This window comes from Solanum stenotomum, chromosome 3 (assembly GCF_019186545.1).
Source record: "Solanum stenotomum isolate F172 chromosome 3, ASM1918654v1, whole genome shotgun sequence".
Classification (NCBI taxonomy): domain Eukaryota; kingdom Viridiplantae; phylum Streptophyta; class Magnoliopsida; order Solanales; family Solanaceae; genus Solanum; species Solanum stenotomum.
This window is the reverse complement of record NC_064284.1, coordinates 12,413,218-12,427,848: the sequence shown is the minus strand read 5'-3', so window position 1 is coordinate 12,427,848 and position 14,631 is coordinate 12,413,218. Positions and strand designations below refer to the sequence as shown.

The 14,631-nt window shown below is 35.0% G+C and overlaps 1 protein-coding gene across 1 annotated transcript; it reads left to right on the top strand.

Moving 5' to 3' along the window:
- The first annotated feature begins 3,148 nt into the window (after positions 1-3,148).
- LOC125858230 (proteinase inhibitor type-2-like) lies at positions 3,149-12,685 on the top strand. The gene is made up of 3 exons (XM_049537942.1): positions 3,149-3,197; positions 3,291-3,332; positions 12,045-12,685. Exons 1-3 carry the CDS (start codon positions 3,149-3,151, stop codon positions 12,554-12,556), a joined length of 603 nt encoding a protein of 200 aa, XP_049393899.1. The 3' UTR covers positions 12,557-12,685.
- Positions 12,686-14,631: the final 1,946 nt, after the last annotated feature.

Sequence of the window (14,631 nt, the reverse complement as noted above, 5' to 3'; positions counted from 1 at the left end):
AACTCAAATTTGAACATAAGTCAATAACAAAAATGATGACGAATGGGCTAACATCTGACTGACTATCTATGAAACCTCTAAAATAACTAAGATGGATGACGGGACAGGCCCACGACATCCTATTGAACTATCTAATACTGAAAGTAAATAAAAGGGATCCTCCGGAATGCAAGAGGCATATCAACAGACTCTGAACTGCTCACTAGATCAATGATGCGCTGGAATTCGATCCTAGTTAAGTGCGTCTACATCATAATATGATCCAGGCCAACTGGCATCAGTACATTGAATGTACGAGTATGCGAGTTGGAATGCTAAAACAAGATAGATTTGAAAGAGATTCTGAAAGAAACATTTACCTTGGCTCTTTTCAACTCATGAATACTTAACTGAACTAATTTCATTATAAAGCAGTTTAAAACAATTGCAAATATAAAGAAACAAAGAAAACTGTTTAAAACATAATGTCAACTCATAATCATAATATCATAAAAGGCATACCATGCTCCCTCTCAAAGTCTACTTGTGCAATGCATGAATGAAGTCTCATACCCCTACTCATACTAAGCAGAACCCCTTGAGGAACTATGCAATTACTGATGTGGAAGTTTCTCTAGCCGAAAATCATCACATAAGAGCTATTGTGATCATATGATCTTTATCACGTTTCCAGTGCATCCTATACCCGGCCAAAGGTATAGGACCTGAATTACTAAGTGGATCCACTAGTTTATGCGAAAAGGATTCATCTAAAAAGTATGACCCTTTTCTACCCATGATGGCTACATGGTTTAAGGGGGCTGATAATTGTATAAACTCTTCCCCATCGGTGCTCAATACTACTCCCAAAAATATTATATTATATTAGCTCTTTGTGTTTTAAAAATATAATTCTTCTGTGATTTGAGATTAGTGCTCAAAAACTTAGCTCAAAGGATATCTTGGAAATATGAGTTTCTGTTCAAATTTAAATGTAAAAAGATTTTAAATCTCTTTGGGAATACCTAGTCCTCATATACTTCTTTGAAAAATAGAACTTCAATTTTACTCTTTACTGAACTCAAAACTGAAGTCTTAAAACAAAGTTAAAACATTTGTGAAAGACTTTTGAAAACTTTAAGGACTTATCTTAAGTTGACTCTTGACTTCTCTTGACTTTGATTCTTAATTGCTCTTGACTTGACTCTTAACTGATCCTTGAATTGAATTATGGATTCAAGGATTTGATTTGTGATTGGAAAGATCTCATGATGTTTAAGAATGATTTTAAATAGCTAAACATGAGAAAAGTCACGAAATCACCGTCTTGGAACAAATCCGCGACGCAGAGGTGTTTTAAATAATTACTCGCGAAATTAAATTTTGAGGCAGAGGAGTCCGCGTCCTAACTATGACGCGAAGTAACTTTTTGTGCACTGGGGGAGCAAGTCCGCGACACGGACTTGCATGCCAAAATCTGCTCGACTTTTTCTTCTTCATTTTCCAACCCTTATTCGCCTAAACTCGACTATTTTTTCTCAAAAACTCTTTAGATTCAGATACCCAGCATATGTACCTAAGAACCTAACTCAAAACATCTCTATAATTCGACTCAAAAATCTCAGAAACTCCTCAATTCATCTCAATTCAAGAACAATATTCAAATTCAAGAATACATGTCAAGAACATCAACTTTCAAACTCTTTTAGGACGTATTTCGCTAAACTAAATGTATTTCAAATTCAAGAATACATGGAGCTTTTGATTTGTATAATTCGCTAGATACATCCAATTTTATATAAATTGTTCAGTTTTGTATAAATTTATTTATACATTGTCATTTGTATAAATTTATTTATACATTGTCATTTGTATAATAAGATATGTATTTGTATAATTATAAGTGTATAGGATGAAAATATATGTATTTGTATTTGTATATACACTTTTCTCCCGCTTTATACAAAGACAACCACATTTTATACACTTTATACATTTGTATATCGAATGGGTAATTGTATACCGAAAATGGCTAATTGTATACCGAATCATATGACAAACAATAGGATGATTGCTGCGAATTACAAATAAAATAAATTATGGCTATAGCATTTAATTTGAATTAATAGTTTGTTATTTCATACAATTTTCTCATAATTCAATGGCGGCTTAAATGCATTCGGAAAAGAGCTAAGTTTTCTATCTCTTCCGTCTCATTTACATTTCACAATTCGAATTTTGAGAGTTGGTAACCTTGCCTGCTTAGATCGACTTTTTTTCAAGTGCTTTTAGCTAAAATAATTTTAAAGCAGTGTCGTAGTGTTTGAATAAGTTTAAAAAGTGTTTATCAGCACTTAGCTAAATTGATAAAAATAAGTCAAAAATCATATATGGAAATTTGTAACTTCTAATTTTTGACTTATAAACCAAAATTGAAAAGCCAATCAAAACATACTAGTATTTCCGATTGACAACAGGACAGTTCCTGATAATTCAAACGGCTACAAAGCGTACTGGGAAAAGCAAATTGATTTTGGTGGAAAATAAGTGCTTTAAAATTCTAGAAGAAGTTATTTTTTAGAAGCTGAAAAAATAGCTTTTTGCCAGAAGCATTTTTGGAACATTTATCAAGTACGAATTACAGTAAAATATTGTTTTTTTTTAAAATAAAATATTGATTAGTCCGATACAAACAAGTAATATATAAGAAAATTTTATTAATCAAATACTTTCTCTGTTCATTTTTACTTCCCACAATTTGATTTGACACACTTATTAAGAAAACAATTATTGATATAGGTATTTTACCACATTATCTCTACTAAATGATATTTAGTATTAGGTCTTGGAAAATGATTTGGAGATATTTATGCTGAAGGTAAAACATGGAAAAAAATAAAAAAAAATTCTTGATACGTCAAAAATGACAAATAAAAATGAAACTCTATTTAGAAATAAAAATGACAAGTAAAAATGAACTAAAAGAATACAAATAATTGTTATATAAAAAATTGATTAGTCAAATATAAACAACTGCTCAATAAGGAACAGATTTGACTTTTTTTTTTTTGTTTTATTTGATCACCCGTTTGCTATAAATAGGTGAAGGAGGACAGACACTCCTCACCCAAAAATTAAAAGAAAACAAGGTACTAATTAATTATCCATAATGGTTGTTAAAAAAGATGTTAGTTTCCTAGCTTATTTGCTTGTTCTAGGTAAGTTAGTTCTCTTTAAATTCTTCTTTGATACATACACAAGTAGTGTTATATATGTTTTTCCTTAATATATATACCATATATTTGTTGCAGGACTAATGTTTCTCCTTTTAAGCGCGACAATAGACCATGATCATGACGATGACCACGACCATCATGATGATCATGATCCCAAACCCAAGTCTAGTACTGTCACGCCCGGAGCCTACACCCTGAGCGAGAGTGGCACTCGAGAACCATTGTTGGCTCCAAGCGAACCCTTGGTCTGGCTTACTTACTTAGCAGAAGACTTAAACATATAATAAGAAACATAACTCATGCAATAACTTAAGAGATAATAACTTAGCCAAAATGGAAACTCAAGTCTTAAACGGATACAACTGAAATAAATAACAGTAAAGAACTATAACTATCCGTCTATGAAGCCTCTAAACAATGAGGGATGTCGGGACAAGACCCTCGATCATCCTAACAAGTGAAATACTAGAAAGCAAAGTAAAAGGAGTCCTCCGGAATGCAAGGAGGCTCACCAATTGACTCTGAGTGTTCAACTGGATCAACAGGGACCAGGATGCTGATCCTGATTACATGCGCCTACATCATAAAACAATGCAGGCAAAATGGCATCAGTACATTGAATGTACAAGTATGCGAGGGGAATACTAAACATAACATAAGCTTGAGAGGAATCTGAAAGAAACACTTACCTTGACTTTACTCAACTCATGAACAACTTAACTCAATATAAACCAATAAAACACATGCAATCTATAAAAAGCTTTTGAAACAATAGAAAGCAACTCAGTTCATTAAAGAAATGCAATAACAAACTCAACTTTACTCATGTAATAAAGTAATATAGTTTATGTGGGAGTTTCTCTAACCAACAACCACCACTATGAGCCTAAGTGGTGATACAGCGTCTCGCCCATGCTGCCAAAACTGTCTTATACTTTGCCATCATACAGGACACCTTAACTAAGTGGATCCACTAGTCTATGCTAAAAAGAACTTAAGGAATCATCTAAAAAGTAGGATCCTTTACTACCCATGATGGCTACATGGTTTATGGAAACTTGAGTTATTATAAACTCGCATCCCCATATCGGTACTCAATACTACTCCCAAAAATATGCTTAGCTCATATTTTTTTTAATCAAAACTTCTTTCTTTGGGTTGAGATAATTATTCAAAACTTAGCTTAAAAGCTCTCTTGGAATCGATGTTCCCTTTCTTACTCAAATGTGAAAATATTTCTAACCCTTGAGAATACTTAGTTCTCGTATAATATTTGAAGAAAAGAACTTTACTCTTACTATTTACTCAACTCAAAGTTTAAGTCTTAAAAACAAAGTTAAAACGTTTGTAAAAGACTTTTGAAAAACTTTATGAACTTCTCTTGACTTGAGTCTTACTTCTTAACTTGACTCTTAACTTTCCTTGAATTGAATTTATGGATTCAAGGATTGTGATTTGTGATAGGAAAGATCTCATGATGTTTAAGAGTGCTTTTAGATAGCTAAACATGAGAAAAGATCAAGAAATCACTGTCTGGAAACAAGTCCGCAACGCGGAGATACATTTAAATATTTTGATCGAGAAATTTATTTTTGAAACAGAGGAATCCGCATCCCAACCGCGACGCGGAGGTGATTTTTGTTCACTGGGGAAGCAAGTCCGCGACGCAGAAGTGCGTGCCAAAACCTGTTCGACTTTTTTCTTCTTCGTTTTCTCACCCCAATTTGCTTAAATCCGATTTTTTTTCTCAATCCTTCTATAGATTCAAATGCCCAGTATATATACACAAGAATCTAACCCAAAACAACTCTTAAATCGACACAATTCCATCAAGAACTTCACTATCCCATCAAATCTCAAGAACTAAAGCAACTTCAAGAACGTAATTCAAGAACATCATACTTTCAACTTTCTAGAAACGAATTTCGCTGAAACAAACATGATTGGCGTGTGGGTGAACGAAACCAACGCTATGAAAATCTCACATACCTTGTAGGATTGAATCATTGGCGAATTCCACAACCAAAACTGCAAGAACTTGACGAATCTTGAGTTTCTCTTCTCATTTCTCCTCTTTTCTCTTTTCTCTTTTCTCAAAGCCTTAGCGTATTTCTTAATTGCGTAAATTGAACTAACTCAGTTTAGACCCCAAATAATTTACTAAAAACAGATTAAATTAATTGGGTAAGGAAAAGACTAAACTACCCTTCAAAAATCCGAATTAGACTTTCCTTATTTGAACTGCCCAACTTCAAATAGGGATAACTTACTCATACAAACTCGAAATCGTGCAAACTCGGCGGCGTTAGAAAGATTATTCCAAGATCCTTCCCACGATATCTGGAAACACACCTAACTCATCCTGATCTAGGAGTTATGGTCGTTTGATGTTGACCAAAAACTCAACTTGACATACTTAACAAATTTTCCAGATTTTTATTCTTTCCAAAAATGACTATTTCCAATTTTTAACTTATTTCTAGTCCTTTCAACTAGCGAGATGTTACAATATCTCCCCCTTGGAAACATTCGTCCTCGAATGAGATTACTCTTACTAGGCTAAGGGTGTAACATCTAACATTCAGCTCAAACACCCAACAAGCAATGCAAATACAACATGCCAACTTATAGATTAAAGAGTACTAAGAAGAGAATTAGTACCTTGATCTGGAATTTCTCCGGTTTCAAAGAGATGTGGATATCTCTTCTTTATATCGTCCTCAGCTTCCCAACTAGCTTCCCCAACAAAATGGTTCCTCCAAAGAACTTTGATTGATGCTACTTTCTTAGTCCTCAACTTGCGAACTTGATGATATAGAATCTGAACCAAAATCTCCTCACAAGATAACCTATCCTTGATCTCGGTATCTTCAGTTGGTATGATCAAGGAAGGATCTTTCATGCACTTCTTCAACATGGAAATATGAAATACCGGATGAACCGCGGCTAACTCTTATGGTAGCTCCAACTCATAAGCTATATTACCAACCCTTTTGGATATTCTGCAAGCGTCATTATACCGGGGACTAAGCTTCCCTTTCTTATCAAATCTCACAACACCCTTTATGGGTGAAACTTTCAAGTATACCCAATCATCTTCTTCAAACTAACTCATTTCTCCTAACATCAGTGTAGGATTATACCGGGGACTAAGCTTCCCCTTCCCGTTTTCAACCTCTCTTGAATAACTTTCACTTTATCCATAGCTTGATGAACTAAGTCTGGTCCTATCAACCCCACTTCACCAACTTCAAACCACCCAATTAGAGATCTGCATCTTCTCTCACAAAGAGCCTCATATGGAGCCATTTGGATGCTAACATGATAACTATTGTTGTAAGCAAACTCAATGAGATATAGGTGATCCTCCCAATTACCCTTGAAATCAATCACACAATCTACATTGATACCTCAAAACACTATCTCCCCCATGTTCAAAAGCCATCACTTTTTGCTTATGAACACTTGCACTTAATTCAAGCAATAAAGGATCTTGGTCTTGCTTCTCTTTTATTTATGACACTAATGATGATTCAGCCCCATTCATTACCACTACTCCTCCTTTTGTGGAATTCATTAGTCGAACTTCTAGTCGTGCAAGTCTATGAATCTCTTTTGCTAACTCTTTCTTATCTTCCTCAAAATGGGCGGTACTACCCATAAATAACCTGCCCAAGGCATCAGCAACAACATTAGTCTTACCTGGGTGATAAAGAATATTCATGTCATAATCCTTGAGTAATTATAACTATCTCATTTGTTTGAGATTAAGTTTTTTCTAAGTAAACACATACTGAAGACTCTTGTGATCGGTCAACACATCCACATGAACACCATAAAGATAATTGGCACCATATTTTCAAAGCAAATACTACAGAAGCCAGCTCTAAGTCATGCGTTGGGTAATTCTTCTCATGAACTTTCAACTGTCTAGAGGCATAAGCTATAACTTTGCCATTCTGCATCAACACACAACCCAAACCAACTCTAGACGCATCACAATACATAACAAAACCTTATGTACCTTCTGGTAAGGTCAATATTGGGGCAGTAGTCAACCTCTTTTTCAATTCCTAAAAGCTTTTCTCACAAGCTTTAGACCATTGAAATTGCACTATTTTTTGAGTTAACTCGGTCAAAGGGGATGAAATAAATGAGAACCCCTCTACGAACCTTCTATAATAGCCATCCAAATCCAAGAAACTCATAATATCAGTTGGAGATGTGGGTCTAAGCCAATTCTGCACTGCCTCTCTTTAAAGGGTATCAACTTTAATTCCCTCTCCAGACACAATGTGGCCTAAGAATGCCATAGACTCAGGCCAAAACTCACACTTAGAGAACTTGGCATATAACTATATATCCTTTAAAGTTTGGAGAACTATTCTGAGATGACTAGCATGATCTTCTTCATTCCTCGAATAGATTAGTATGTCATCAATGAAGACGATAACAAACATATCTAAGTAAGGTTTGAATACTTTATTCATAAGGTCCATGAATGATGCATGTGCATTGGTCAAACCAAAGGACATGACCAAAAACTCATAATGACCATAACGGGATCTGAAACCTGTCTTTAGAATATCACATTCCCTTACTCTCAACTGTTGGTAGCCTTATCTAAGGTCTATCTTAGAGAAACAAGTAGCTCCCTGAAGCTGATCGAAAAGATCATCAATTTTCGGAAGAGGATATTTGTTCTTGATGGTAACCTTGTTCAACTGATGGTAATCTATTCACATTCGAAGGGAACCATCTTTCTTCCACACAAACAAGACCGGAGCGCCCCAAGGTAAGACACTTGGTCGAATAAGACCCTTATCAAGGAGATATTTCAACTGCTTTTTTAGCTCTGTCAACTCTACTCATGTCATTATGTATAGAGAAATAGATATACGCCCAGTATCTGGAAGAATGTCTATACCGAAGTCTATTTCTCTCTTAGGAGGGACTCTGGGAAGATTATCTAGAAAGACTTATAGAAACTCTTTTATTACTAAAACTGCCTGAATATGAGGAATCTCAACACTAGAGTCATTAACTCGGACTAAGTGATAGACACACCCCTTAGAAACTAACTTGTTTGCCTTAAGGTACGAAATAACACAACTATTAGGCACTGTTAAATTATTCTTCCACTCTATAACTGGCTCACTGGAAAACTGGAACTTGACTACTCGAGTTCTACAATCAACTGAGGCATGACAGGCATGAAGCCAGTTCATACCAAGAATGACATCAAAATCTATTATGTCTAACTCAACTAAATCAGCCATGGTGCTCTTGTGATTGATGGAAACGAGACAATCACGATAGACTCTCTCTGCTAGAATAAACTCACCAACAAGTGTAGAAACACTGAAGGGCTCACTAAGTTACTCAGGAAGAACATTAAAACTCATCGCAACATATGGAATTACAAGGGATAAACTCGTTCCTGGATCTAGCAAAGCATAAACATTAAAGTTAAAGACTTGGATCATACTAGTGACAACATCTGGCGAATCCTCTTGCTCTTGGAGACTAGTGATGGCATAAAGACAGATTGATCCTCCGCCTGCCCCTGAAGTAGCTCTTCTAGATACAGCTCTGTCTGGTGGAGAAACTGAAGAAGACTGGCCTCTATTACCCCCATTACCATTACCCTGTTTGTTTTTTGGATACTCTCGCATAAAATGACCGTTCTGGCCACACTTGAAGTGACCAGTGAAGCCATCACGACACATCCCTGAGTGGTTCCTACCACACTTAAGACATGTAGGAGTCATATTACTTCCTTGTGCAACACTACCTTGAGACTGTGTAGGCCTAGCTCTGAAGTGTTGTGAATTCTGACTATTGTACTGACATTTGTTTCTTAGTGCAAGTGCACTAGCAGATGATGGAGCAGGTCCCTTCTGCTTCTATTAGAAAGAAGATCGGTTCGCATTACTCTTTTGCTGCCTGGACTCATTCCCTAATGTCTTAGCCCTCTTATTCTTAAACTCTTCGTTATCCCTCAGCTTGTCCTCTTCAACTTGTTGCACATGGATCATCAACCTTGCTATGTCCATGTCACCTATTAGTATGGCTGCCTTACCGTCCTTACTTGACAGACGAAACAACCCAGCAACAAATAGATTCATCCTACTCCTCATATCTGCAACCATCTTCGGAGCATAACGGGAAAGTTGGGTAAACTTCAGATTATACTCATGAACACGCATAGATTCCTGCTTAAGAGTGAGAAATTCTCTTATCTTTGCTTCTCTTAGTTCACGGCGAAAGAAACGTCTCATGAAGACATTCTCAAGCATAGCCCAGCTGACAATCGGTTACGGGCAAGCACGAGTTAGAAAGACAATTTATAGAAATGAACTCTATCGCACGAAATGAGTAAGAAAGAAGTGACATAATTTCCTAAATATTGCAGCCTCCTAATTATAGATGTGGCGCGTTTTACACCGATAACTAGGACTCTACAGACACAGCTTCATAGACTCCCTAGGACTCTTGAACTCTGCACTCTGATACCAAGTTTGTCACGCCCCGAGCCTACACCCTGGGCGGGAATGGCCTCGAGAACCATTGTTGCCCCCAAGCGAACCCTTGGCCTGGCTTACTTACTCAGCGAAAGACTTAACCATAAGAAATATAACTCATGCAATAACTTAAGACATACTAACTTAGCCAAAATGGTAACTCAAGTCTTAAATGTATACAACTGAAATAAATAAGACTAAAGAACTATAACAATCCGTCTATGAAGCGTCTAAACAATGAGGGATGTCGGGATAAGACCCCCGATCATCCTAACAACTGAAATACTAGAAAGCAAAGTAAAAGGAGTCCTTCGGAATTCAAGGAGGCTCACCAATTGACTCTGAGTGCTCAACTGGATCAACGGGGTCCTAGATGCTAATCCTGATTACATGTGTCTGCATCATGAAATAATGCAAGCCAAATGGCATCAGTACACTGAATGTACGAGTATGTGAGGGGAATAATAAACATAACATAAGCTTGAGAGGAATCTGAAAGAAACACTTAATTGACTTTACTCAACTCATGAACAACTTAACTCAATATAAAGTAATAAAACACATGCAATCTATAGAAAGCTTTTAAAACAATAGAAAGCAACTCAGTTCGTTAAAGAAATGCAATAACATACTCAACTTTACTCATGTAATAAAGTAATATAGTTTATGTGGGAGTTTCTCTAACCGACAACCACCACTATGAGCCTAATTGGTGATACAGTGTCTTGCCCACGCTGCCAGAACTGTCTTATACTTTGTCGTCATATAGGACACCTTAGCTAAGTGAATCCACTAGTCTATGCTAAAAAGCACTTAAGAAATCATCTAAAAAGTATGAGCTTTTACTACCCATGATGGCTATATGGTTTATGGAGACTTGAGTTATTATGAACTCATATCCCCATATCGGTGCTCAATACTACTCCCAAAAATATACTTAGCTCATATGTTTTTTTAATAAAAACTTTTTTCTTTAGGTTGAGATAATTACTCAAAACTTAGCTTAAAAGCTCTCTTAGAATCGATGCTCCCTTTCTTGCTCAAATGTGAAAACATTTCTAACTCTTGGGAATACTTAGTTCCCGTATAATCTTTGAAGAAAAGAACTTTTACTCTTACTCTTTACTCAACTCAAAGCTTAAGTCTTAAAAACAAAGTTAAAACGTTTGTAAAAGACTTTTGAAAAACTTTATGAACTTCTATTAACTTGATTCTTAACTTCTTAACTTGACTCTTAACTTTCCTTGAATTGAATTTATGGATTCAAGGATTGTGATTTGTGATAGGAAAGATCTCATGATGTTTAAGAGTGTTTTTAGATAGCTAAACATGAGAAAAGATCAAGAAATCACAGTCTATAAACAAGTCCACGACGTGGAGATACATTTAAATATTTTGATCATGAAATTTATTTTTGAAACAGAGGAGTCCGCATCCCAACCGCGATTCAGAGGTGATTTTTGTTCACTGTGGGAGCAAGTCCGCGATGCGGACATGCGTGCCAAAACCTACTCGACTTTTTCCTTCTTCGTTTTCTCACCCCAATTCACCTAAATCCGATTCTTTTTCTCAATCCCTCTATAGATTCAAATGCCCAGTATATATACACAAGAATCTAACTCAAAACAACTCTTAAATCGACACGATTCCATCAAGAACTCCACTATCCCATCAAATCTCAAGAACTAGAGCAACTTCAAGAACGTAATTCAAGAACATCATACTTTCAACTTTCTAGAAACGAATTTCGCTGAAACAAACATGATTGGCACGTGGGTGAACGAACCCAACGCTATGAAAGTCTCACATACCTTGTAGGATTTAATCATTGGCGAATTCCACAACCAAAATCGCAAGAACTTGACGAATCTTGAGTTTCTATTCTCCTTTCTCCTCTTTTCTCTTATCTCAAAGCCTTAGCGTATTTCTTAATTGCGTAAACTGAACTAACACAGTTTAGACCCCAAATAATTTACTAAAAACGGATTTATTTAATTGGGTAAGGAAAAGACTAAACTACCCTTCAAAAATCCGGATTAGACTTTTCTTATTTGAACAGCCTAACTTCAAATGGGCATAACTTACTCATACGAACTCAGATTCATTGGAAAGATTATTCCAAGATCGTTTCCACAATATCTGGAAAGAAACCTAACTCATCCTGAGCTAGGAGTTATGGTCATTTGAAGTTGACTAAAAACTCAACTTGACATACTTAACAAATTTTCCAGATTTTTATTCTTTCCAAAAATGACTATTTCCAATTTTTAACTTCTTTCCAGTCCTTTCAATTAGCGAGATGTTACATGTACCAAAGAATGTGGCAATTTTAGCTATGCAATATGTCCACGTTCCGAAGGAAATCCAAGAAATCCTATATGTACCACATATTGTGCAGGCTACAAAGGTTACAACTATTATAGCTCTAACGGAACTTTCATTTGTGAAGGAAAATCTGACCCAAGAAAGCCAAACGAACATTGTCCCAAGGAATGTGATTATAAAATTGTTTATTCAAAATGTCCCCATTCAGAAGGACCGACTATAATTAAACCCACTGGATGCACCACATGTTGCACAAGGTACAAGGGTTGTTACTATTACGGTAAAGACAGCAAGTTTGTGTGTGAAGGACAGAGTGATGAACCCAAGGCTTGTACTAAAAAATGTGACCCTAAAGTTGCTTACATGACTTGCCCACCTGAATCAACAAAACTTACTCGAGTTTGTGTCAATTGTTGTACCGCAAAACCAGGATGCAAACTCTATGGTCATGTTGGATCTTTAATTTGTATCGGAGGTGTTAAAGGTCATTAATAGTCCTTATTAATATGTATGAAATAAAAGCATGATTATATACTTATCATTGTCATGCTAATCGTTGTAATGTGGGCATTGGAGCTTTTTCCACCACTTGCGCAATAAATTAATAAAATCTTTTACTTTTTTTTTACCCTCCCTAGGGAGGTCCCACCCCTTTTGCTTCCTTGGTGACTCGAACTCGCTATCTTCGGGTTGGGAGTGAGGGGTGCTTACCAATCGAGCAACTCCCTCTCGTCAAAATCTTTTACTTTGAACTCTAGTATTTCTTTTTTTTTTCATATCAATTTGTTTGATCTACTTTTTATTTTAATTTGTTTAAAGAGTTTAAGTTGTGTGCACCAATAGTGTATGAAATTTCTACACATCAGGTACTTTTAATGAAATTTAACCATAGTAACTCTATTTTAGTTTAAGTTTTGTGCACCGTCAGTGTATGAAATTTCTACACCATCAGGTACTTTTAATGAAATATAACCATAGTAACTTATTTTAATAAAATAACAATAATTATAAAAAAAAAAAAAAAAAAAACAAAATATCAACAGTTAAGTCCTACTTGGATTCTAATCATATTTATTTCCATAACTAAATTATTTTCTTTCCAAACTTAAATACAATATTGAGTTTTACCGTAGATTTTCCCAGGATCATGCTTCTGTAACTCTTCAAAGCATCAAAACTTGTGAATTTTCTAAGAAATAATTTAGAGCATCAGGCGATTTTGAAACTTGACAAGCTTCTTCTACTTAGTAGTACGTCGTTATACAATAAGAACAAATTTCACATTTTTTTTCTCGTTTACCGGCATAAAAAAGCCTCTTTTGAACAATATCTTCATGAGCAAAAGAATTTCAATGTAATAAAAATAAGTTAATATAGTCTCATGAAAGGTGAATATTGTATCTTAAAATATCTTTATATTGTCTCCAATATGTTTGCTCTGCTCTTTAGAATATTGGGAAGTAGTTTATTGATTGAACTTTCACTATTATTGAATATGTTTTATAATTGAAGTGTTGAAAAATATATGAGCAAATTCATTATTGTAAGCTATCTAACTTTCTTAATTGTATTTTGCAGGACTAATGGAAAATCAAATGTAGATGAGCAAAATATAGGAGTTGAAGTTCTATTAGAAGAAAGTGACATGGAGGGAACTGGACAAACTGCTTCTGATATATGGGAGCTCACCAGAGAGCTTATCGGAGCTGATTTGGGCGATTGATTTGAGGAAATGGAGAGTTTTGCAGAGCTGATTTAGGGTGCAGTTTGTCCAGTTCCCTCCATGTCACTTTCTTCTAATAGAACTTCAACTACTATATTTTGCTCATCTACATTTGATTTTTCCATTAATCCTGCAAAATACAATTAAGAAAGTCAGATAGCTTTACAATAATGAATCTGCTCATATATTTTTCAACACTTCAATTATAAAACATATTCAATATTAGTGAAAGTTCAATCAATAAACTCCTTCCCAACATTCTAAAGAGCAGAGCAAACGTATTGGGGACAATATAAAGATATTTTAAGATACAATATTCACCTCTCATGAGACTATATTCACTTATTTTTAGTACATTGAAATTCTTTTGCTCATGAAGATATTGTTCAAAAGAGGCTTTTTTTATGCCGGCAAACGAGAAAAAAAATGTGAAATTTGTTCTTATTGTATAACGACGTACCACTAAGTAGAAGAAGCTTGTCAAGTTTCAAAATCGCCTGATGCTCTAAAAATTATTTCTTAGCAAATTCACAAGTTTTGATGCTTTGAAGAACTACATAAGCATGATCCTGGGAAACCTACGGTAAAACTCAATATTGTATTTAAGTTTGGAAAGAAAATAATTTAGTTATGGAAATAAATATGATTAGAATCCAAGTAGGACTCAACTATTGATATATTTTTTTTTTTTTGTTTTATAATTATTGTTATTTTATTAAAATAAGTTACTATGGTTAAATTTCATTAAAAGTACCTGATGGTGTAGAAATTTCATACACTAACGGTGCACAAAACTTAATTTTAGCAACTTTTTAATTTTAACTTTACATATGACATGTTTAAG

Coding starts and splice junctions, on each gene's coding strand:
- LOC125858230 (XM_049537942.1), top strand. CDS start 3,149: ATGGTTGTTAAAAAAGATGTTAGTTTCCTAGCTTATTTGCTTGTTCTA. Junction 3,198..3,290: donor AGCTTATTTGCTTGTTCTAG/GTAAGTTAGTTC, acceptor TATTTGTTGCAG/GACTAATGTTTCTCCTTTTA. Junction 3,333..12,044: donor CGCGACAATAGACCATGATC/ATGACGATGACC, acceptor AGCGAGATGTTA/CATGTACCAAAGAATGTGGC.